Here is a 24,615-nt window from a genome sequence, read left to right as displayed (position 1 = left end):
CTGCCGTAGGAGCCCCCCAGCTCCCACAGAAATCCTGCATTTTTTCTGTAGTCGGGCCCCATCCAACACAAAGCCTTTTCCTGTTATTTGAAGTTTGACTGAGGTATTTATGTTCCCTGCAATTAAATGTTCGGAAATGCCCTCAATCCTCATTCTCTTCTTCCTACAGGAGCAGCTGCCTACACTTCTCCTTCCTGAGTCTAGATAAACACAGAGAGTGGCTAGAATACTTATTAGAGTTTGCTCAAGATGCAGCCCCGATTCCAAACCAGTATGATAAACATTTCATGGAGCGCGACTACACTGGGTATGTCCTGGCTCTGAACGGCCACAAGAAATACTTCTGCCTCTTCAAGCCCCAGAAAACGGTCGAAGAGGAGGAAGCCATGGGGTCCTGCAGTGATCTTGACTCTTCCCTCCATCCGGGTGAATCTCGAGGGAAGTCTCCCTGTGGCCTTGGATCCAGGCCCATCAAAGGAAAATTGAGCAAGCTGTCCTTGTGGATGGAGCGCCTGTTGGAAGGCTCCTTACAGAGGTTTTATATCCCGTCATGGCCTGAGCTAGACTGAGAGGACTTCAAAAAGAGACTTGAACTCTTCAGACTGTTTAACAGGCCCCTGTGAACAGGTATTTTCAGGACTCAAACTATCACAATGAACAGAGTATAGATTTTAGATTATTCTTCTAGAACAATGGCTAGAAGAATCTTTCCTTTGTCCTCTTCTAACCTAGGAGTGAAAAGCACCACAAGTTGAACTCCCTAGGTCAAAATATCTTCCTTTGGGTTTTTTCCCTCATTTGAATGCCGCACTATTTAAAACAGACTGCTCCTTCCCTCTTCCTTTGTTGTCCCCGTCACGTGCACATGCCACCCTCCCCTGTCCAGCCTCTGTGCTGTGGGAGAAGCACAGAGCTCAACGCTGCAGCAGGACCCGGACGGACCCTCAGGAGCCTGGCGTGCTGGTCGGGTCTGTTCCTTGCCCTCTCTGCCCGCCTCCTGGCCCCCGCTGTGCCTCTGCCACGGTGCATGCTGTAACAGTGGAACAACCCACAGCAGCTTCTAGGCCCTGCATCCTGAAAGAGGCCTAGTTCCAGGCAATCTTACATTTTGTGGTTTTCCTGGTAGTAAGTGGCTAAAAGTCTATTTTGGGGGTATCCCCCTACAGCAGTCTGTCAGCCACAGTTTTAAAAGAATACGGATGATTAGGGGTTCTGCACATGAGTTTGGTTTTCTTCCCAAGACAAGGGAAGGGAGGGCTGGGCTGTGACTGAAGTGACCCCTTTGTGAGTGTCTTATTATAGCAGCCTCCACAGCACTAGCTAGAGCCGGGGAGGGGTCCACGCGGCAAGGAGGACTGTGATGGCTTTGAGCCCTTCACGTGTACGTTTTCAGATGCCTTTCTGCCTCTGTCGATTTTAGGGGATGGATATTAGGAGCCATAACTCGTAGTCTTGTTCTCTGAACGTAGAGATAAGCTGCTATAAGCCAGTAGATGTTAAACTGAAGACACATTATTCATCTGCCATGAGTCAGGCGCGAGGAACCTCTTCCCTCCAGGGGTGTCTCTTTAGTAATATCAGACATGTCTGTGTATGAAGGAAGCGAGCGTTCCTCAGCAACTGTATTTTGAACACCGTCACCCTAAGAGTGCTGTGTCTTCAAGTCCTCTTTGTGACAAGTCAACCAAGACTTGTTCCTGTTTTGCAAAAGGCTTACTTTGAGCTTCTGGCCTATGTTTGATGGTTCATCTTAATTGTTTTCACTCTTACCTTACAACTGCTTCACCAGTAACAGGCTCAGACCTATCATCAGCACCCCAGCTTGCTGAGCTCCGCTGCGCGACGGGCTCCAGGCTGAATCACACCAGCCACTTAGTGAGCTTACCTTTTCTTTTTAAGGCAAAGCCACCAAAGGAGTCTGGACAGCCTCAAAGAGTGGTCTGTTCAAATGTGAGAGCAGATTGCCCTTTTGTAAAGTAAAGGGTCAAAATCAGCGATGGGGCAAAATAAGTTAGTATTTTCTTTAATTATAATTGCTTTAAATTAAACCATTTGGATCCTGAATAATTCAAATGTCGAGCTACAGTAGCAAGTAGTAAATTATTTGGGTCCAGGAATTCCTATAGTTTTAATGGGATCTATAGCTTTATTAAAAAAAAATAAATCACTGCCAGGCTTCATTTTTCCACATGATCCTCTAAAAACGGATGCTCACTCTGTTGCCATCTCTCATGGCACCCGGCCCAGGCAGAAGTGACCAAGGGATTCGTTTGGCCCCTTGATGGCACCAGTCCTGAAAAGTCTCTGCTGCGTCTTTTATGGCCAGGTTGCTCGTACTTGGGTTCAGTGGTAGGTTTTCATTTTTAAATTCTGATACTAATGGAATTCCTGACCTTAATTTCTGAAAACCAAAAACTCCCCAGAGTTGTTCATTTAAAAAATTTCTATCATTAAAATAAAAAGTACCTTCAGAGAGCTGCGCCTCCCATCTGTACTAGGACAGGAAAGTAATAATAGGATTGGAAACATTCCTGGCAAATATTTCAGTCCAAAAATTGTACAGATCTGTTTATGGTTTGGTAGGTACGTCCCCCAAGAGGATGCTAGGGAGGTTTTATTTTAAATTGAACTTTACCCTTGACCACCAGGCCTTCCCTCCAGAATGTTGTTTGCATGAATTTGTTTACTTTTGTGTCAAATGGATGAGCCGTTGTCATGCTCAGCCAATGCCACCATTTCCCTTTCTGATTTCCCTTTCTGATATGTGTCATCACTCAGACCCAATGCCACCATTTCCCTTTCTGATTCCCCTTTCTGATATGTGTCATCACTCAGACCCAATTTGGGTTTCAAGTTACCGTCCTAGTCTTTGAATATCTTTAAACTGACAACATTGATATTTTTTAAGGTAGATTTTTCTCATTGATACAGACTATGCATCATGTTTAGCAGATGGGATGAAAACTGGCCTAAAACAAGTCTCTGTAGAATACACGCCCATTTAAAAAATATTTTTTTATTGCCCAGATGTCTGTTGCACAGTTGGTCTGACATAGAGGTCGTCAGCTCCTACTAAGCAATTTCAGTGAGCAGGACTGCCCCAACTTCAGTAGGCTCCACGGTCTCACTGCCATCACTTCACCATGAAAATTTGGTTGTAGTTTTCAAATAATAGGTTTATTTCCTCCTCATTCAGTATATAAATGTTTTCCTGATATAAAAAGAAATGGGACCTGATTATGTTTTAAGTGATTTGCTTTATTTGAGAAAAGGGATTAGAAGCAAACATTCAGACTTTTTTTTTTAAAGTAAAATTCTTTAAAAGCTGATGCACAGCTCTTTACAGATGAAACGTTGCTCACATCCAAATACCTGACATCGTCCCTTGAAAACAAACGCAGCGTGGCAGCTGCTGAGTCTGTCTGATTTGTCAAGGAGGATAATTATGCTTTCGAGACAGATCTGAAAAGAAGGTGAATATTTTGCACTTTTGATACTCTTAGGAACAAATAACTTATTTGGCAAATGGTGTCTTTTTATGTTGTTTTGTTTGTTTTGTATCGGGATCAGGCACTGAAGCTGATGTCATTTTTGTTTGAAGAATATCACAGACTGGAAGCAGAAATAAACTGTTTTAATGTCTGATGATTACGCGCAGCTCTCCCATTACGAGATGATGATTCGATCATGGCCACGTCAACAAAATTGAGTTTGCATGTAACTCGGCACATGCTTAAGGTCACGTGTTAACTGCCGATTTCGGGAACCGTCAGAGAGGGTGCGCCGGCCTGGAGAGGGGGTAATGCAGAACTGAGGCTTGCAGGGAGGGGGCTAAGAAGTGTCATCGGCCCTTGGGAGGCCAGCTGATGTCGTCTGGTTTAGAAGACATTTCATGCACCCTCCTGGGCGTTTGAGTGGGAAGTTTATTTATTAGGATCCACCTGTTACTTTCTTTCATACTCTTTGTTTATGTTCAGGAACATAAAATCAAGATGCAGCCCTAAGCTTCTGAGAAGAGGAGCTATATTTTAAAGGAAGATACTAGAGAAATATGGAATGTTTATGTAGTATTATTTCATAGGGTTTTTTTAATTTCATTCCACCAATTTTTGGGTAATCTTGAAGTAAATTCTCCATCCTTTATTTTTTCCCCTTTATCCTCCACCATCTTTCATTTAAGGAAAAAACCAAAGCAGCCCAAGTACTGCTTGTTTCTGTTTCTTTTTTAAGTCAGTTCAGACTCCTTAGAGATGAGCTGTTAGGATTAGAGTTCTACCAAACACCCTGATTTCACAGCCGCCAGTGACACTTTTAGCAGAAAGTTTTATTGGCATAAACTCTTTAGTACTCAGACTGCTTGCTCATAAATCCTGAGAATTTGTCGTTGGCGCACTCTGTTGTTTAATCTTGAAGAGCACAAGATTCAGACAGTTGTCACTTTGGGGAGCACACACAGCATCTCAAACAGCAGGTTAGCAGCCAGGAGGGCCGTGTTTCCTACGAGGAGGTAAACCTGGTGTGAACAGAGCCCCTCAGGACTCCTCAGCCTTCTCCCTTTGTGCCTCCTTCTCCAGGGGCCCTCCTTCCCTGCTCCTCTGGGCCACCCACCACCCCGGGGATGTGCTTTCCCTGGCATTCTGCTCCATCAAGCATCATTTGGAAATAGTCCTTTACAATTCAGAAGGTTCTTTACTCTGAGAACAGATTTCCCCCAAAGGAAAACCTATCATAATGGTGTGTATTGTAGCCTCTAAGGCTAATAGGCCTAACTCCAAGCTTTTCTCACGTAAAGTCATTGGGATGGCGTCTGCTGACTCTCTCTCCTAAACCAGCTAACTCCCCACTTTATTAATATTAATATGATTTATCCTTTGAGAATTCACTTGTCAATGAAATGTCAACAGAGGATGGAACCGTGTCACCCTGTCACTAAATGCAGGCTGGTTTCTTTCTCTCTTGCTGACTGGTGGGCAAGCTAACAATACTTAGCTGCCTCCCAGGGGTTTTGTTAGGGTTAATGAGCTCGTGTCTGTAAGGTGTGCGATAATAGGTTTATTTTCTTCGCTGTAGGACATACCCAGCAGGTTCCCAGGTTATACAAAACCACCCACCATCTTCCACTTATTAACTAGATTCACATAATGTAAACTAGCAGCTGCCTACGGATCCCGGTTTTCTTGCCCACTCACCAGAAGGATCGTATGGCGGGGAAACTTCCACAAGATCACAGCCCACCACGTTCAGGCCTTGACAACCGCGGATGATCTCCAGAGCCTGCCCAAGGTCAAGCCAAGGGGGTAAGCATTGATAATGAAAAGCAACCACAGAGGCTTCCTGGATTTCTCCCAACATGCCCACCTTCTGGCTTGGAACTGTTGCTTTCCCTCAGTAAACATTTATTGCCAGACACACTGGTGGACACCACAGACACACAAATGACCAATGCACAGTCCCTGCTCCCAAGGGCTCCACAGTGTGACTACAGAGATGAGCAAACCAAACATTTCAATATCATGCATTCAGGGCTTCAAGAAAAGCAAGCATAGAGCCAGCCCTGATGGCTTAGTGGTTAAAGTTCGGCGCTGTCACCACTTCGGTGGCCTGGGTTCAGTTCCCAGGCACAGAACCACACCACTTGTCTGTCAGTTGCCATGCTGTGGTGGTGTCCCTCATAGAGGAACTAGAGGGACCTACAACTAGAGTGTACAACTATGTACTGGGGCTTTGGGGAGAAAAAAAAGACGAGGAGGACTGGCAACAGATGTTAGCTCAGGGTGAATCTTTCCCAGCAAAAAAAAAAGAGAAAAGAAAAGCACACGTATCAGCCCAAAGAGGCAGGGGAAGGCTTCTCCGAAGTGGAAAGAGAAGAACTTGACCCAGCAGATGCACATGGGAAGGGCGGCCGTGACAGAGCAAAGACACGTGCAGAGGCACCAAGATGGAGGAAGTACCAGCAGTTAGACGTGGCTAGAAGACAGGATAGGTGAGGGGAATGGTGGAAGAGAGCGGCTTTGTCTGAAAGGGTTTCCATTCTGCAGGTGAAAAGGCCAGATGGATAATAAGCTGAGGAATAAGGATTGTGTTTTAGAAAATTCCCTGATGGGAACTGAGGGTGGCTCTGAAGAGGTGGTTATGACCATCCTCCTTTCTTAGAGGATGTAAGATGATCCATTAGGGGCCGGCCCATGGTCGAGCAGTTAAGTTCACGCGCTCCGCTTCAGGGCCCAGGGTTTCGCCAGTTCGAATCCTGGGCGCGGACATGGCACCACTCATCAAGCCATGCTGAGGTGGCGTCCCACATGCCACAACTAGAAGGACCCACAACTAAAATGCACAACTATGTACCGGGGCGGGGGGGGGGGGGGGGGGCTTTGTGAGAAAAAGGAAAAATAAAATCTTTGGGGAAAAAAAAAAGATGATCGGTTAGGTTTAAGCAGTCTTCATTCATTTCCTCACAAATATCTTTGAGAACCAACTGTCTGTCTGTCGGTCACAGTCTAGGCTCCAAGGATAGTGACCAAAACAAGGCCCTGCCCTCTTGCAGCTTCCCTTCTAGCAACAGCCACACTGCAGCTCTGCCTCCCTGTGCTTACGCTCAGCGGGCCTCGGGGAGCTTTACTTGGGTGTTTCTAAAACTCCCCGACTACCTTGGTAGGTGGTTAATCCCATTGTGCGCACTTTTAAAACTTAACCCCGAAAGGTTAAGTTTAGTGTTCTTAAGAGGGGGTACTACAATATTGTCCCCATGAATCAACTACAGGTGGACCAGAGGCAGAAAGACCAAATAAAGGACCATTGTATCCCAGGTAAGCAATGAGGGCCCTTGCCAAAACCAGTCACTCCTCAAGAAGTGCGTATGCTCCTACGGTCAGCCCTGAGAACAGTGAAGGCGCCGGTGCTCTGCTTTTAAAATCCTCCCCTGATTCCTGAAGACAGTACAAGTCCCAGGAAAGTGGGGAGTTAAGTATCCTCACCCCCAGGAGTTGTCACTGGTGCAGCACCCTTACCTGACTAGGGGTGAGACCAGCAATTTCGGGTGTCCCTGTGCCCGGGGCATAGGCGGGATCCAAGCTGTCAATATCGAAGCTGATGTACATGGGTTTGCCTCCCATCTGCTGCCTCACTTCCCCCATCAGAGGAACCAGCGACTTCATCCAGCAGTCTTCTGCCAGGACCACCCGGAAGCCCTAAGGAGGGAGGAATGAAGGGAGGTCGACGCTTCTGCATGGCAGCACTTCCTGGGCACTTCCCATGTGCCTACCCCAGGCTAAGCTCTTACGTGTACATCACATTGGACCCTCAATCCCCAGGAGGAGGGAACTATCATCCCCATGTTAACAGGCAAGGAAGGGAGGGACAATGACAGGTAAAGAAACGGAGTAAGTAAAAGCTGACCCGTGACGATGGGATCAGAGAGAAGCTTGGCTAAAGCAAGAGTGAGAGTCAGGACAGCTCCTGCCAGCAGTCCCCCAAACAGCTCTGTCCAGAAGACTGGCCTTGGCACTCTAAAACAGGGCACTTGAGTCTTTCCTTTTGGGGTCCTGTCGTATGTTATTACCCAGGAGCCACTCTGGCTAGTGGGTATGAGGATGAGGACTAAGAAGGTGGCCACTCGCCTTGGGCTAGGACTTCCTCAGCTCTTTTCCAAGCCAGCACCAGTGAGGGCTTGGATGGTTTCTGCTGCTTTCCCCAGCCCAGCGATAAGAATCCTCCGCTGCCTCATGAACTAACAGCTTCCCTCCTCTCTGCTCCCTGTGACCCTCTTGATGCAAATTCAGCCTTTCAGCCCCACTTTCTGAACTTGATTAGCAAAGCCCCTGTTGAATCCATAGCCGCCACTGAGTGAGCAATGGAGAGGAGGGCACTTTGGGGGTCAGGGACGGAGGGAGGGCATTCAGTCTGTCACCTTGCTCCGGCTGTAAGTGTAGGGATCCAAGGTCATGGAAGAGCCCCGGATGCCGATCTGCACCACGCGCTTACAATCCAGGAGTCCTTCGTCCATACACCGGCGGAAGGGTGTCCCGTGATAAAGCTTCTCTCCTAGGGCCTTGTCAGCCGTGTCCGTGTGAGCGTCCACATGGAGCAGCCCCACAGGGCCATGCCTGATGACAACAGGGCAGCTCAGAGGCCAGGGCTCCCTGTGGGCCTGAGCACAGCTGCCCTCCAAGCCACCAAAACTTGATGACAATTCATAGCCACAGAGGGCACACTTGGCTTCAATTACTAGCCTTGCAACTGGTTTCTGTCTTCAAACCACTTAGCATCTCAGAAGAAGAATAAACTCAGAGAAGTCAGGCAGAAAAGAGACCTGTGCTTTAGCTTGCATTCACTACTAGTCACCCAGAATTTTCTTCACTCAGAGATGGAGAGGGCTGGGAGGATGAGAAGAAAGGGTGGTGGCTCAGGTGAGCTCGACTGAAGGGTGAACTAATCAGAGCCACGGTTTCTCCAGCTGCAGCACCCAGAAGCAGCTTCCACCCAGCTCTCTCTCCATTATCTCCATCAACGCTGCCAGGCACCCAAATAAACACACAGTACAAATCAGTGCTGGCAAACACAGCTTGGAGAAGAGACTTGTACCCACCCCCCCGAACCAGGATGCTACCGCCATGTCCCTCCCACATATGGATTCTGGAGCTGCCAAGGCCCTCCTCTCTCTTTCTCAGACTGATTAACCAAAGCCAGTGAATCCCTGGTAGACTTCCACTGCTGGAAAATCTGTCTCCTCACTCTCTGGGAAAGGGGCCCTCTCAGGAAAAACCAGGGCCTCCACTCAGCAAGCAACAGCATCGTGCCTGGCAGTATCTGCATCTGGCCTTTGAAGGAAAACAGAAACTGAAGTGAACTGAGGGTGTCTATTTCCCTAGGGCTCATCTTCCAAAAACAGAGGCAAATGCTGAGCGCGCATACCAGAGCAGATCTAAGGCAAGGGGGGTGGCCAGAAGTGTTAATAATAAACGGTCCTGGCTTCCAGCTGGTGACTGACAGACACACCTGGAGCTCGACCTTAATTTGGATCCACAGAAGCAACTCAGTCGGGAATTTCCCATCACCCCCCATAACCTAAGCCACTGAGGTCACCTGATGCCCTCCAGCAGCAAACAACTCATTCCTACCTCCTGAACATTGAAACCTTGCTTGGGCCTAGCCGCTTGGCACTTACTTTTTTGCCATCGCTTGCAATATAGGATATGTGATTGTGTGATCTCCACCTGCAAAGAGGAAAAAGAAGAAAACATCTGCAATGTGGGTAAGATTAGAGGACCATGTATCACACAGAACAATCTTCAATTTGCCCAATTCTGCCACCCTTTCGAATAGAGTGAAGAACAATAATCCTAGCTAAAATAAGATCTTATTCAATAGTGAGAAAATGGCCCCTGGATGTTTGAGATTACACTGTCACTGAAAAGTGGGAATTAAACAAATTGAGGCTTACAGGTAAAATGTCCAGAACAGCGCTGTCCGATAGAACTTTCTGCAATGATGGACACGTTCTGTATCTGCACTGGCCAACAAGGTGGCCACTAGCCACATGTAGCCATTGAAATATGGCTCATGCAACTAAAGAACTGAATTTTTTTATTTTAATTAATTTTAATTTAAATAGCCACATGGAGCTAGTGGCTACCGCATTAGACAACGGAGGCCTAGAAAGTATTACTATTGATAATTAACGACAATAGCTAACATTTATTAAAACTTAAAACATGCCAGGCACGATGCTGGGCACTTTATATGCACTTTTGTTGTCTGACCCTCACCCCAATATAACAAGGCGGGTGTTGGTGTTATTATTCCCATTTTACAGATGAAGAAATGAAGCATAAACAGCTAGTGAGAGGTGGAGCTGAGATTTCAAACCATGCCATCCAGAAACCACACGCCTCGCCACTATGCTCTGCAGGCGAGGCCCTCCGATTTGGCAAAAATAAATTTGGATATTGAGAAAAAGGTGTGTGTCATTTTAACTATTTGTGAACCAGATGGGGAAGAAATGCTATAGCGAGAGTGGGGCAGGGTGGGGGAGGATAAGGGGCCAGCTGCCCTATGGATGGATACAGACCTTGAGGAGCAGGAAAAGACCCCTGTGCAGCTCTCTTCTCAAAGAAAGTCATTAAAACAATGTCCTCGAAATAGTTAAAAAGCCACAATTGAGCCCCTGTTGGCAGCCTTCCCCAGGGTGGGATCCAGAGCTGGGACAAAGGTGAGGGCAGTAGAGGCGCTTGTCGGAATGCAAAGATTAAGGGGTGCCAAAAAACTCAGCAATCAAGATAAACACTGTGTTGATGTAATATTTTTAAAAATCAAAATCAATGCAAAAAAAATTCCATGATAAATTTTAAAGAAAGACAGGATCAGTAACTATGTTGTTCTGAGCCATACTGGAGCCTGACGCAAAAGGGGAAAGTCAGTAATACTCGTTGATTTCTTTGGCACCCCTTAAATTTTGCACCGAGGCCAATGCCTCACTTGCCTCAGCCTAGTCCATCCCTGTCAATCATACTGGTCCCAAAATTTAAATATCCTCTCCCCAGGGGTTAAAATACATGAATTAAAAATGTTCTCTTGGGGCGGGCCCTGTGGCTGAGTGGTTAAGTTTGCACACTCAGTTTCAGCAGCCCAGCATTCGCTGGTTTGGATCCCGGGCACAGACCTACACACCACTCATCAAGCCATGCTGTGGCAGCATCCCACATAGAAGAACTAGAATGACCTACAACTAGGATGTACAACTATGTACTGGGGCTTTGGGGAGGAAAAAAAAAGTGGAAGGTTGGCAACAGATGTTAGCTCAGAGTCAATCTTCCTCACCAAAAAGCATTAAAAACAAAAGTTCTCTTGAGGCCAGCCCAGGGGCATCGTGGTTAAGTTTGGGCACCCTGCTTCAGCATCCTGGGGTTCATGGGTTCAGATCCCAGGCACAGACCTACACACCAGGATCAAGCTATGCTGTGGTGGCATCCCACATACAAAATAGAGGAACACTGGCACAGCTGTTAGCTCAGGGCCAATCTTCCTCACCAAAAAAAAAAAATGTTCTCTTTCCTACTGTCTCCACATTCACAATGGCTTGTCCTGGAGAAGTAGTTGTACTCAAGTCCATGATAAATAAACTCTGAGCACATAGAACGACACTTGTCCTTGCAGATGCCATTACCCAAGGTCAGAGGAATACAGCCAGCGGCTATAATTCTCTGATAGGCCTCTTGAATTAGGCGGCAGCTGTCCTGAAGGTTGTAAAGATTGACATTCACATCTCCTAGGTCTGCAACCATGAGGGACTGGAAGGGGAGGGCCCCCGTGCTCGGGTTGGCTGTTCGAAGCAACACTGATTCCTCCCGGATCCGTCGGGGTCCAAATCTGGAGGAGGAAGAATCATCCTGTGAGCCAATCATAAAGATTTAGAGGCCCTGCCTAGACTGGGGCTGCTCATCTTCTGCACTGTTGACATTTGGGGCTGGATGACTATTGTAGGGGCCATCCTGTGCATTGTAGGATGTTTAGCAGCATCCCAGGTCTGTACCCACTAGATGCCAGTAGCACCCCTCCCCCAAGTTGTGATAACTAAAAATGCCTCCAGACACTGCTAAATGTCCCCTGGGGGCAGAACCCTCCCCCCACCCCCCTTTCTTGAGAACCACTGATCCCGGCTACATATTGAAGAGATTAAAGGCACAGACTTAGGAGCCCATCTATCACCAATTTACTAATGGCATTAAATAATTTCTTAACCTCCCTGAGCCTCAGTTTCCTAAACTGTAAAAGAATAATAATGATGGGGCCAGCCGGGCGGTGCAGCAGTTAAGTTCGCACCTTCCGCTTTGGTGGCCCAGGGTTTGCCAGTTTGGATCCCAGGTGCGGACCTACGCACCGCTTGTCAAGCCATGCTGCGGGAGGCATCCCACATATAAAGCAGAGGAAGATGGGCATGCATGTTAGCTCAGGGCCAGTTTTCCTCAGCAAAAAAGAGGAGGATTGGTGGCAGATTTAGCTCAGGGCTAATCTTCCTCAAATTAATAACAATAATAATAATAATGATATTTATCTTAGCCTATTGTAAGAATTAAATGAGGTCATCTATGCAAAGTGCCTTGCACTTAGTAGACATTTAATAAATGGTGACATTTATAATTCAGACCAGTAGTCAGATGCACTGTTGCTGAGCTGAATGAAAATAGCTGATGCTCAATAATTAAGAAAATGGATTTTACTTCCTCTGACTTCATCTCAGGAAAATTGCCTTAATTTGAGCCATTCTTGAGTCAGGTGACATCTGGAGGTTTTGAGAAGGGGCAGCCAGCTCTTCTGTTCTCAGAGGTAATGTCCCCTGACACTGTAAGCTGGGGGGTGCTCACAGCCCCACCCCAGCAAGGCCCAGGGATAGGCCTGGAGAAGGCTCAGTGCCCTAGACCCCTTCCTGTACCAGTGGATGACACGTGCATTGAGCTCCCAGGGTTGCCTGATGAGTGACCAGGGAAACCGACTGTCTCTCAAACCATTAGGGGCACCTTGGAGCAAGGCACCAGCTTCCAAACTGACCCTGGGCGAGCCGCAATGCCTCTCCCTGTGTTTTGTGTGCACAGTGGCCGCCAGGCTGTCCAGACGCGTGTCTTCCAGTCCTTTGAGCCTTACCTCGCTCCGGGCCGGTTGGAGGTCCCAATGTCCAGGGGCACCCCGACGAAGGCAGCGTCCAGCCCCTCGGGGGAGGCCTGCACAGGCAGCCGCATCATGGAGCAGACACCCACCGGCCGGGCCACGAACTCAGAGCTAGGGGGCTGGTTCCAGGGGCCATCAGAGGCCCGGCGGCTGGGGCTGTGGCCAGGGTCGAAGAGTGCTGTGGCAGGACGCACGCCGTGCCCCAAGTGGCCCGAGAGCAGCCCCCGCACGCCCCCACCGGCCTCCAGACCCCAGGCGCAGCCGGCCCCCAGCAGCCGCAGCATGCCACCGGCCCTTCTGCCCTTTGGCACGTGTGCCAGCCCCCGAGCCGCCGGGCTCAAAGGGCAGGGGCAGATTGAGATGGGGAGGGGCCCAGGCTAGGCTGCTCTGTCCACACGCCCCTTTCTGGACTTCGGCCTCTGGCTCCTTTGGTAAAGAGAGCCACGCCAGGGGCTCCCATTCATGCCCACGTGCACTGTCCCGGGTAGGTCTGCGCCCCCAAAACCAGACCCTTGGCAGCTTCTTCTTCCATTCAGAGTAATATTTTCAAAACTTGAAAGATTTGAAGGAAAAATACCTTTCTCTAAGCGAGAGAAATTGGAAAAGCATTTTTAAAAAACAATGTATTAAGAAATGTCTGAGGGCTGGCCCCATGGCCCAGTGATTAAGTTCTCTCGCTCCACTTTGGCAGCCCAGGGTTTCGCCAGTTCGGATCCTGGGCGCAGACATGGCACTGCTCATCAGGCCATGTTGAGGCAGCGTCCCACGTGCCACAACTAGAAGGACCCACAACGAAAATATACCAACTATGTACTGGGGGCATTTGGAGAGAAAAAGCAAAGAAAAAGATTGGCAACAGTTGTTGGCTCAGGTGCCAATCTTTTAAAAAAAAGAAAGAAAGAAAGAAAAATAAATGTCTGGGTAGAATTCTCAGGAAGCAGAGTCTTTCTAAATAACGTTTTGTTTTGGTTTTTGAGGAAGATTAGCCCTGTGCTAACTGCTGCCATTCCTCCTCTTTTTGCCAAGAAAGACTGGCCCTGAGCCAACACCCAAGCCCATCTTCCTCCACACTATACGCCTACCGCAGCATGGCTTTTGCCAAGCAGTGCCATGTCTACACCCGGGATCTGAACTGAGGAAGCCTGGGCCACCAAGAAGTGGAACGTGTGAACTCAACCGCTGTGCCACGGGGCCGGCCCCTAAATAAAGTTTTTTAAAAAGGACTTAGAGGCAAGCCCACCAGCCTGCAGTCCTTTTTTCCCTTTGTTTTTTCTTTCATTTTTCTTCCCCTCCCCTGAGGAAAATTTGCCCTGAGCTAACATCTGTGCCAGTCTTCCTCTGTTTTGTATGTGGGTCACCACCAGAGCATGGCAGCAGTGGAGTGGTGTAGGTCCACGCCCAGGAACCCGGCTGCCCAAGCAGAGGGTGCAGAACTTAACCACTAGCCGTCTTTTTATTTCTAAGAGGAGAAAAAGATACACAGAGAAAAAAAGAAGGGATTTGTAATGAAGTTATGTAAGCCATTTGGTGGTGGTATATATTTTTTAATATTTAGAAGTTGAGATTGAATGGAAAAGGTCCGAGTTTGCATTAAATAATAACCTTTTCAGGAAAGTCACACATTAAACCCCACACCGGCCCAGCCTCCACTCTGCAGGCCCAGGGACAAGTTTCATAATGGTCAATCCAGGTATTCGGTGTTGGAAGAGGCTGCAAAGCAGCTCCCCGCCATTTTCCAGAATAAAGACAACCTCTCTGCCCAGATGCCACCACTATTTCTTTCATATCGCTTGTCCTGAATGTATCATTTTCTTACTGCTGGTTTTTCTTTCATTCTTCTCACAAATATTTGAGTACCTACTTGTGTGGCAGGCACTATGTGACAATGATTCCAACTTCTCTCCATCTTTTGCTACTGCTGAACACTCCTTTTCTTTGCACTTTCCTCAGGTGGCCTCTTTGACCAAGGACAGCACCCCTGCTGTCCTTCCACCTTTCTGATGGCTCTCTCTCTTTCAATACCAAGGTGACAATTTTCACCTATAGGCGGTAATTCACAATGCCAAATCCCGCCCTTGACTCCAGTCAACTATTTGCTGACTTCCCACCTGGATGTTCTGACAGTGCCTCAGGTGGGCTGCAAGGTCAGCCAGTGACTTTCCACCTCCCTCTCTGGAACCTGCTCTCTGCCCTGTCCTTTGGTAAATCTTGATGGTTTCTTGCATGCAAGCCCTCCCCTCGTTTTGTCTGCTCCTACTCTGGTTCAGGCCTTCCCACCTGTAGCTTTCCAGTTGGTCTCACCACTGCTCGTATCACTGAGTCTTTCCTGCCAGATAACGCTTCCTGAAGCCAGTCCACTTGCTAATCGCATTTCCCATTATGCGTCTTCCCGTACTTCTCCCTCCAGCCATTGTTGACATTACACAGCCCCACTCTCTTGCCTCCTTCCTTTGCCCAGGCCGTATCCTCTGCCTGGAATGCTCTCTCCCCAGCTCCCAGCTCCACACGCCCAATGTTCAGCGGAAGCCCGAGCTCAAACCGCTCTCTCTGAAACGCTCTTAAAAGCTTAACAATTTTCTACCTGGGATTATTAGTACGGGACCTAGAATCAGAAAAGAGTTAAATCCTGTCTCCACCGTCAGTGTATCTCAACCACTCATGGCAGAAGAGAGAGCTCCTCCCCATTCCCCACGGGTCCGGGTATATAGCTCAGAGTAGCCCCCCATTAAGCACAATGTTTCTTTCAAGTTTCATGTTTGATCTTGCAATTTGTGCAAAGTTTTCATTTGATTTCATAATACACGTTTATTTTAGCATAAAAATATATATTATTTGTCAGTTAAATTTTCCCCCCAAATTTTCAGGTAAAGCTGTCAGTCCAATTATGCATCATTTAACCCAGCTCACCCCCATGTACACCCCTGAGGCACCCCAGTTAGGGAAGTGTGGACTTAGCGTGTCAACCTGAGCAACTTACCGTTTTGAACCTATTTCCTGCTCTGTCGAATGGGATGATAATTCTTACTGGTTGTTCTTATGAGGATTAAATGAGGTCCACTGTGAAAGAGCATTGTAAACCACACATTGATAAATAATAGGTAGTGTTATCATTGTACATTTATTTCCTCTACCGCAGAGTTTCCTAACCAGCAGTCATTGCACACTGGTGTACTGCAATTGGGTGACAGGTGGGGTGCAATATAAAGATCCCATGGTCCTTGGGTCCACCAGTTAGGCCAGTCACCTCCGGGGGCATGCAGCCCGTGAGGAGCTCCTCAGAGGATGATCCAAGCAGAGAAGGGTCTGACATCCTGCCCTGTGATCCCCACAAGTAGGCAGCAGGATCAGCGGTATTTGCCGTTTGCCACGTGTCACCACCTGGGCATCAACCTCAGAGGCCGGCTGCACAGCGCACTGCTGCAATCACAGACGAGGGCCCAGGGCCCTGCTAGAGGAGCTGGGTTCCAGGAGCCCAAGGAGGATGAGCAGCAACCCATGGTGCAGCTGGTCACGAATGGAGAGCCCAGGAGACTGGTTGGGGGAGCCTGGCCAGAGCAGCTCCAGCCAGCTGACCCAAATCTGTCTTCACATAGCGTCAGACATTTCTGTACACTTTTGGCTGATGCCCAAGCAGTGTCCTAGCTAACTTCAGGGTGACTGCTTCAACCATGCTTATGGGCAGGGTGATACTAAAAATATTTAACACCTGAGATGGCACAGACATTGACCAATCAGATCAGATGTCAGCTAGCGATAAACAGTGAATACCAGTATAGATCAAATGGACATCAACCCCGAAGGCACGTGCTTTAAATCAGAGCTCTGTCCTTATTTTAAAATGCTTGACATCAAAGAGTTTGATTGGATTCAAAATCCATTAATGTTATCACAAGAAATTTCAATTGTACAATTGTTAATGAAAGAAAATAAAACATTTCTTAAAATATTGTAACTTTCGTAAAGTTTTTAATGTTAAAATGTCCTTTTAAACTTTTATTACCTACTTGCGTTTCTAATTGTTCACGGCGATCCAGAACTTGAAGAGATCCTTCTTGAAAAGTCCTCGTCATTATTGCATATAGCCCTTTCAAGCATAAACACTCCCAGAAGAAAACTAAAATTTTGAAAACACTTTATTTGGCAATTTTACATAAGCTCAATATTTAATTCTGTCTCTAATACTTTCATTTTATTTTTTCAAATCATAATTATCCAATTTATAGAAAATGTAATTATTTGTTTTAGCCAAATCCCATGCAGATGCCCCTAAATCCACCCCCCACCAAGTTTACCTCTGGTAGGACATACAAATTGTATAATTTTCTATGTGTGCCATGACAGGAAAAAGGTTCAGGAGCACCGTTCTAATAACCATACGTTCCAGTATCTGCTTCGTCCTTTTGGCTGGCTTCTAAGGGGGGGGTGCCTTGTAAAAAACAAGTGATACAATAAACGTTTGGTAAGCGAGTCAATGTTTGAACAGATCTTCTGGAAGCTGTGGAGAGCAGCTCTCGGGTGATTACTATTTCAGCCAAAAAACTGTGACAGCCAAAGCGGATGAAGTAAACACCGTGTATGTTTCAGTGGTCTGCTTGGATTCCCTTTGGCCTGGAGAATGATGCAAGGACTCCTCAGGAGTCAACACTTTGAACTTGTCTGTGCTTGTGGAGGCTCAGAAATGATCCTGCAGCAACTCCAGCCTCCCCGAGACGCCCATCTAGGGGCTTTCTGTGACACCCCACTCCCCTTGTTACCTCATCAACGGTCACCTTTACCTTCCTTGTCCTCTAAAGAAAAATACAGATATTTTTGAGATGTTCAGAATACTTTTATCAGAGTTTGCCAAAATCTACACTCTTCTATTTATTTTTCCTAAAAAGTGACACATTCAACAATGCCTCAGGGAATACTTCACACATTTGCGTGGAGTTACCTCCAATTATAGCATAATTTTTGAATATAGAAAATAATATGTACCATTTGAACACAAGATTGGTCGTTCAGTCTCTCTATTCAGCTTGCTGAATGGCCATCTGGAGCCTGAATCATCCGACCACTTTTATCCACACGCCAAGTAATTGGCCCCGTCTGTCTCTCTCTAGTCCAAAATGACCCTTCTAGGGCAAAAGGGAGGGGAGAGCAGGAATTTGTTTAAGGAAAGTCCTAAGCAGTGAAGTTGGGAGTATCACTGTTATGCAGTTTCAAAGTCAAGCCAGGAGAGGGCACAGAAAACTTCTGCTTGATCATCTAACAAAGAAAAGGAGAATTCAGGAAATGGACAGAGCTCTCCTTCAATCCACTCAACCAGGTGACACACAATTTAGGTCAGTTAGTCAGTCTGATTTCATCCTGAGACTGCAACAATTTTATTATACAACAGACTATCTTAATGTAGTCTTTGCATCATTTAATTTTCTTGAAGAAAATGCTCAGATTTTTTTCAAGCCCCAGCCAGACTCCTATGCATTTCTTTTAGTTGGCATTTCTCTCTGCCTCTCTAAGGAAGGCAGCTGCTTCTGAAAAGCCCCTCTTCGTCTGCAAAGCGAGGACTGTTAAAAGGTCACCTTCCCTGACTTCCTGGTGATGATGTCAGCTCAAAGTACGTCATCACCCTGGTCCTTAGAGAGAAAGGTATGAGACAAATGCAAGCGCTGATTATTAATTATAATCTACATACTTTGGGTAAATAGATCTGACTCAGGTTATTAGACTGACCACTCAATAATTAATGACTACAGGGACTGTAGCTTAAAACCAAGTTCTAAAGTGACACAAAGCTCTGGGATACATGGGAAAATACTGTTTAGACAAATCCATCTGAGCCAACTCATGCTGGGCAATTCAAGCCAGGAGAACATCATTTTCTGATTACAAAAGTAATATACGTGCATTGTACAAAAGGAGAATCCACTGCAGTCTACCCCTACCCAATCAAGCTTATATTTCAATGTATATAAGGCTTTTGAAAAAATCAAAACTGGGTTTAGTCTATAAAAAGTGGTTGGCAACTTCCTTTTTTCACCTTAAAATGCCTTGGAAATCTTCAAGATAAGATTTTTTTAAAAAAATCTTTTATTTAGGTGTAATTTATATATCACAAAATTCACCTATTTTTAAGTGTACAATTCAATGATTTTTTATAAACTTGTATAACCCAGTTTTAGAACATTGCCATCAGCCCCAAAAGTTCCCTCATGCCTGTAAATAAGCTTTTTTAAAGGGTACATTTTTGTGGATAATTACAATCATGAATAAGAAGTCCCAGAAATTTCCATCTTGCCTAGCTTTCTTTTGCTGCTGGCAGGCAAGAAGAAAATCGCAAAAGCCTACCAACAAATGTTGGAAGAAAACACCAGAAGCAGATGGACAGCTGTTTGCTCAAAATAGTTTATTCATTCGCCAGCTTTTACTGAGTGTCAGCCAAGCACCAGGCTATTGGTTAAGTCTGTAGGGATGTAAAGACAAGAAAATAGCTGTCTTCGCCTGGAATCAATTGGATGTGAGTTCAACAGTATGCAACCTAACTTAAGAGTTTCAATATTCAATGGTTTTGGGTGGTAAGTGTTCCAGATGGGTGTGACATTTGGACCTCCATTTGCAGAAGCCAAGACAGAGAAACAAGGACCAGATTTACTTCCCCACCTAAAACAACCAAAAGAGGGACAAAAAATATGAAACAATGGTTTTCAATACACTGAGAAAAGTACAACAAAGGAGGTGAGGCTTAGTATTGCCCCACTTCACTGCCTCGAGTTCCCAGGCTACAGTGCAGGGAAGGAAAACTGAGGCAGAGTTCAGGGGAGTCCCAGAGTGAAGGAGTCAGAGCTGAGAATCTAGGGAGACCAAGACAGCTCGAGGTCATAGGGCAGAGCACCAGAGGAGAGAGCTGTACAGAGAGAGTTTTCTAGTGTGCCAAAGTCCTGCTTAACACATATGTGTAAGAAAACTACCCAAGGCTGGGGAAAGAACCACTTCAAAGGGTTAGAGAGAAAGGTGTTTGATGCACACACAGGCTGGGAATAGTGCCTATTCCCACTAGCCAGATTAATTACGGGGCATTGGGAAGAGCATTCATGTAGGTCTCAGGGGGATTAATCGGCCCTAGAATTAGCACTGGTTAGATGGTCTGGTCCCATCTAACAAATCTTAAAAGCAAGACCCAAAAGAATTGAACTATTTCCAAGTAACTTAACTGTACCCCAGAACAAAGCTCAAGAATTACAGGAATACAAGAATATCCAGCACTTCACAAGGTAAAATTCCTAATACCTGGCATCCAGTCAAAACTTACCAGACATACAGGGACTGGCCCGGTGGCACAGCAGTTAAGTTTGCACGTTCCGCTTCAGCAGCCCGGGGTTTGCAGGTTTGGATCCCAGGTGCGGACCTATGCACCACTTGTCAAGTCATCCTGTGGCAGGCGTCCCACATATAAAGCAGAAGAAGATGGGCATGGATGTTAGCTCAAGGCCAGTCTTCCTCAGCAAAAAAAAGAGGGTTGGCAGCAGATGTTAGCTCAGGGCTAATCTTCCTAAAAAAAAAAAAAGGAAAAAAAAATTACCAGACATACAGAGACAGGAAACTGTGACCCACAATGAGTAGACAAATCAGTCAATAAAAATTGACCCAGAAATGACACAGATGTCATTAGCATCTGTGTTAGCAGCAAGAAACTGCTGAATTAGCAACAAGCAAAGACATTAAAACTGTTATTATAACTGCATTCCATATGTTCAAAATATTAAGTAGAGTCATGGGAGATACAAAAAAGATTACAATTGAACTTTTAGAAATGAAAACTACAATTCTGGGGGAATAATTATCTCCTTTATTTTGGATATGACCACTTTATATATGCAATATAAAGCTGCAAAAATGCTTTCTCTCTCCCTTTCCTTTTTTTTTTTTTTTAAAGATTTTGTTTTTCCTTTTGTTCCCCAAAGCCCCCCGGCACATAGCTGTATATTTTTAGTTGTGGGTCCTTCCAGTTGTGGCATGTGGGAGGCCGCCCCAGCATGGCCCAATGAGTGGTGCCATGTCCATGCCCAGGATCCAAACCAGCAAAATCCTGGGCCACCATAGCGGAGCGCGCGAACTTCATCACTCAGCCACGGGGCCGGCCCCCCTCCCTCTCCCTTTTCTAACAAGCACATTATGCTAGTAATTTATATTGAGTGTGCAATCAGCCAAAATCACTGCTTTTTGTTTTTCACGCAGGAACTCAGGTCTCCCTTACCTGGGGCATTGAATGCTTGAATTCAACTACAGATTCTATATTTCATCTTGTTAGTTTTGATCCAACATTCTAAGCTGTCTAGATCTCTCTGAATCTTGTTCCTGACAGCTGACTTAGTGCTATCTCCTGACTCTGGTCAACTGAGCACTTGACACGCCTGCTCTCTTTGACTTCCAAGTTGCCAGTAAAGATGCTGAACGAGGCAGAGTACATTAGCACCATCTGGAGAGATTTCCTCCAGGTAAACACTGGCACCTTACTCATCATGCTTTGGGAAGATCTCAATCCTGAGATTAAAATCACACTGGACAGAATTAATGGTAGATGAAATATTGTCCCCCAAGATTAGTAAATTTGAAAACATAGCAATAGAAGTTATCTAAAATTGATGAAAGAAAAAAGAATTTTTAAAAAAGGACAGAGCATCACTGAGCTGTAGGACAACTTCAAGCAGCCTGATATATGCGTACTTGCAGACCTTAAAGGAGAGGGGTAGGTAGAAAAGCACTGGAAGAAAGACAGGCCAACATTTTTCCAAATTTAATGAAAATCAAAAACTCGCAGATCCAAGCAGCTCAATGAATCCCAAGCACAAGAAACACTAAGAAAATCACAGTACCATACCCTAGTCACAGTCTACTTAGGACATTCAAATCTTTCATAAATGATAATATACTGATAGTCATTAATTTTTACATATATGAAACCTCATCAATTCTATAAGTCATTGTGCTGAGTTTCTGGATATCTAATTTCTCTTTTATCATTAAAAATGTCTTCTTGTAAATAGAGCATAAATCGGCTAGCCTTCGCTGCTTAGTCTCTGCGCTCAGAATTGCAGGTGTGTCACCATTTGATGAAGCTTTTTTTTTTTTCTTTTTCTCCCCAAAGCCCCCAGTACATAGTTGTATATTCTTTGTTGTGGGTCCCTCTAGTTGTGGGATGTGGGATGCTGCCTCAGCGTGGTTTAGATGAGCAGTGCCATGTCCGCGCCCAGGATTCGAACGAACGAAACACTGGGCTGCCTACAGCGGAGCGCACGAACTTAACCACTCGGCCACAGAGTCAGCCCCTCATGAAGCTTTTAAGAGAATTAAAGGATGGGATGTTTGGTGAGTCAGTGGGAGTCAACTCTAATCTATAGGTCCTCTAAGTGAAATATACCCTTCAACGTCAGGGGAAATTTCACCTCATTTGTTTAGTTAAAGCCTTTTAAAACAACAAAAAAGGTTGATAACTTTAAGTTCATTATTTCAAATACTGTAGATTCTCAGATGATCAAACTAACAAAATAACCAAAATGAATCCTGAATAGAAATTCTGTGTGGACTATCTGCGCTATTCGTCATTTCCATCTTAAGACTGTCCCTTCATATGTAACTGAAAGTTCACAGATGTTAAGAAATTGTTGTTTTGGCACAAAATCAGATATGGAAAAGAGGGAACTGTGCCCTTAACTAGGAATAGCAATTACCTAGGGCTACTGCTATTCGAAGTATACATCAGGCCCACGGCATCATCTGCACCTGGAGCTTGGTAGACATGCAGACCCTCAGGCCGTGCTCCAAAGATTCATAATATGCATTTCAACAAGGTTCTCAGGTGTTTGCTATACACCGGTTGCTACACATTCAAGCTTGAGCAGCACTGTTGTCTGGCAAATAATTTCTCTGATATTTCCTTATGCATGGAAAAGCAAAAGCTGCTCACCTTATTTCACAAATTGATAGACTAAGTGAAACCCAGTCCATCTATGAGTTAGGTACACACGAAACATCAAACTTTCTAACAAACAGCGAGCCACATACACGTCCCAGGCACACCACAAGCATTCGCGGATTGAAAATGTTGAACAGCAGACTACCACTGTTATTGGAAATCCCAAACACGAGGCCTTTTTAAAGAAATGTCAAATATATAAACAACAAACAAAAGTATTTGACTCTTTTCACCTCTGGGAATATCTTCCTTTTTTTTAACCGAAATCTGTTTTCTTTCAGTCTGCAACTATTCAAGTAACAATCTTTTCAGGAAATAAGCATAGTACACAGAGTCCCTATTGCCCATTTCCCTTCTTTGGTCAAACAAGCCTAAGCGTTGACTCGACTCGCAAGGAAGCTGCAGGAAGCCACGCCTGGGACCACTCCTGGGCACTCGTTTCTTGGTCCGCCACTGCCTCAGTCACATCCCTGCCCGAACTCGAGTCTGAGCCAGTCTCTCGAGCAGAGCTGGGCTCGTCAGTGGACCGGGCCTAAGCTGCGCGGCCCTGCGGCATCCCAGCCGCCGGGTCAGCGCCGGAGGGGCCGGAGCCCGCCCGCCCGCGCACGCCGGGACGCCCGGGGTCGAGCCTCAAAGGCGCAAGGGCAGGGGGGCCGCCATCCAGGTTTCCGCCAGAGAGAAGGTGGCAGCCGCGAAAAGCCCTCGCAGACCCCCGCACGTCCAAGACCACGGGCCGGCCGTCGCTCCCGGGACGATCCCAGGCAGCGGGAGTCCGGCGGGGCGGGGTCGCCTAGCAACCAGGAGCCCAGCGCGCGGACTCCAGGCATTGGCCGGTGTGCGTCACGTGAGAAGGCGCCGCTGCCCACTGGGAGATTCCGCTGCAGGCATGTGACGCGGCGCAGGCGCGTTTCCGCAAAACCCTGGGAGGGCGCTCTGGCGGACGAGGTCGTGGGGATGGCGTCTTGGGGATGAGGGCGCGGGAGCGTTCCCTCGGGTTCCGTGCCGGCCTCGCGCGAAGCGCCTGGTCCTGGCTGGCGAGAGCGAGGAGAGATGAAACGGGCAGTTGAGGCCTTTCCGTGCTGGCTGTAGCGAAGCGATAAGACGGTGCTAAGTTGCGCTCATGTGGCTAGTTTGGTGGTGCAGGAGCATTTCCTGAGAATAAGACTCGTCAGATGCTGAAATCTGCCTCCTGTGGAAACAAAGTTTTGACCAACCGGTTCAACAGCAGCAACTGTTGGGATGGCAGGAAGTTCCGTGACAAATAAGAAGTGAAGATTAGGGATATTAAGGATATTGAGTTAGTATATTCAGCGCTGCCTAGAAGAGAGGTACTGCATCTGGGGCGAGAGGAGGGGTCTTTTGGGGGGAGGTATGGGGACCGTCTTGCTAAAGTAGTTATTGGAGGGGTAGAACTGCCATTGTGGATTTCAAGAGCTAGTTCAGTTTCTCATAAGTAACGAGGCAGTGCCTAGTTAGCCACACGTCAGTTCATGAAATCTAGGTCCCCGTGTGCAGACCAGGATGTATGGGGACCCCGCCACAGTACTGTGATGCCTGGCCAAAAGAAGGTCGAATATGAAAGGGATTTGAGGAGATAATTGGGACGGCCCTGCTCTTTTTAAAAACTGCCAAGGAGGTTGATTGCATGCCGTCCTTTGATTCTAATAAATTTCCTGCCAGCAAGCAGAGAAGTTTCAAATACCATGTCTACTCTGGAACACTGGCACATAGCCTATAGCCATCCTTGATTCCCCTTTCTTTCACAGTCCATATCCAATGCATCAGCAAGTCCTGTTGGCTCTACCTTCAAAATGAATTCAGACCCTGACCGTTTCTCACTACTTCCACAGCTACCACCCTGGTCACAACCCCTAAGATCTCTCACCTGGGTTATTGCAATAGCCTTCTAATTAGTCCACTCTTGCCTTCCTCTACAAGCCAGCCAAAGTGATCTTTTAACACACGTGTCACTTCTCTGCTCAACACCCTCCAGTGGCTTC

At 46.5% G+C, this 24,615-nt stretch overlaps 2 protein-coding genes and 2 long non-coding RNA genes across 7 annotated transcripts in view; 1 reads left to right on the top strand and 3 right to left on the bottom strand.

Moving 5' to 3' along the window:
- DNAJC16 (DnaJ heat shock protein family (Hsp40) member C16) overlaps positions 1 to 3,648 on the top strand; it is a 38,597-nt gene extending 34,949 nt beyond the window's left edge. For all 3 annotated transcript variants that reach the window (XM_001489768.6, XM_070252768.1, XM_023635721.2), the window contains one exon: positions 170 to 3,648. In XM_001489768.6, the coding sequence (XP_001489818.1) occupies positions 170 to 569 (400 nt within the window). In that variant the 3' untranslated portion in view covers positions 570 to 3,648. The remainder of the gene's footprint in view (positions 1 to 169) is intronic.
- Positions 3,649 to 4,303: 655 nt separating this feature from the next.
- AGMAT (agmatinase (putative)) lies at positions 4,304 to 13,062 on the bottom strand. The gene is made up of 7 exons (XM_001489032.6): positions 12,637 to 13,062; positions 11,162 to 11,364; positions 9,164 to 9,212; positions 7,907 to 8,102; positions 7,008 to 7,187; positions 5,190 to 5,274; positions 4,304 to 4,497 (listed from the first exon to the last, which is right to left on the bottom strand). The coding sequence occupies exons 1-7, from the start codon at positions 12,942 to 12,944 to the stop codon at positions 4,424 to 4,426; spliced, it is 1,095 nt and encodes a 364-aa protein (XP_001489082.1). The 5' UTR covers positions 12,945 to 13,062; the 3' UTR covers positions 4,304 to 4,423.
- A 2,383-nt stretch (positions 13,063 to 15,445) lies between these two features.
- On the bottom strand, positions 15,446 to 16,776 carry LOC138921023 (uncharacterized). Its single transcript, XR_011433189.1, has 2 exons — positions 16,665 to 16,776; positions 15,446 to 15,717 (listed from the first exon to the last, which is right to left on the bottom strand). It is a non-coding gene; the product is annotated as an uncharacterized lncRNA (long non-coding RNA).
- On the bottom strand, positions 16,776 to 23,417 carry LOC138921016 (uncharacterized). 2 transcript variants are annotated; one of them, XR_011433166.1, is made up of 4 exons: positions 22,849 to 23,417; positions 19,952 to 20,191; positions 17,638 to 17,777; positions 16,776 to 17,447 (listed from the first exon to the last, which is right to left on the bottom strand). It is a non-coding gene; the product is annotated as an uncharacterized lncRNA (long non-coding RNA). The 2 variants fall into 2 exon arrangements; XR_011433165.1 differs by lacking the exons at positions 16,776 to 17,447; positions 17,638 to 17,777 and adding an exon at positions 19,032 to 19,302.
- Between the last annotated feature and the right edge of the window lie 1,198 nt (positions 23,418 to 24,615).

Source organism: Equus caballus, chromosome 2 (genome assembly GCF_041296265.1).
Source record: "Equus caballus isolate H_3958 breed thoroughbred chromosome 2, TB-T2T, whole genome shotgun sequence".
Lineage (NCBI taxonomy): Eukaryota > Metazoa > Chordata > Mammalia > Perissodactyla > Equidae > Equus > Equus caballus.
Note: the sequence above shows the minus strand (reverse complement) of the source record. Positions and strands in the feature narration are given on the sequence as shown.

What these genes read in the sequence shown, in the direction of transcription:
- AGMAT (XM_001489032.6), bottom strand. Translation starts at nt 12,944, where the DNA reads ATGCTGCGGCTGCTGGGGGCCGGCTGCGCCTGGGGTCTGGAGGCCGGT. An exon ending in TTGCAAGCGATGGCAAAAAA is followed by an intron (nt 8,103 to 9,163) that starts GTAAGTGCCAAG and finishes TGTTGTCATCAG; the next exon opens with GCATGGCCCTGTGGGGCTGC. An exon ending in CTGGTCTCACCCCTAGTCAG is followed by an intron (nt 5,275 to 7,007) that starts GTAAGGGTGCTG and finishes GACCTTGGGCAG; the next exon opens with GCTCTGGAGATCATCCGCGG.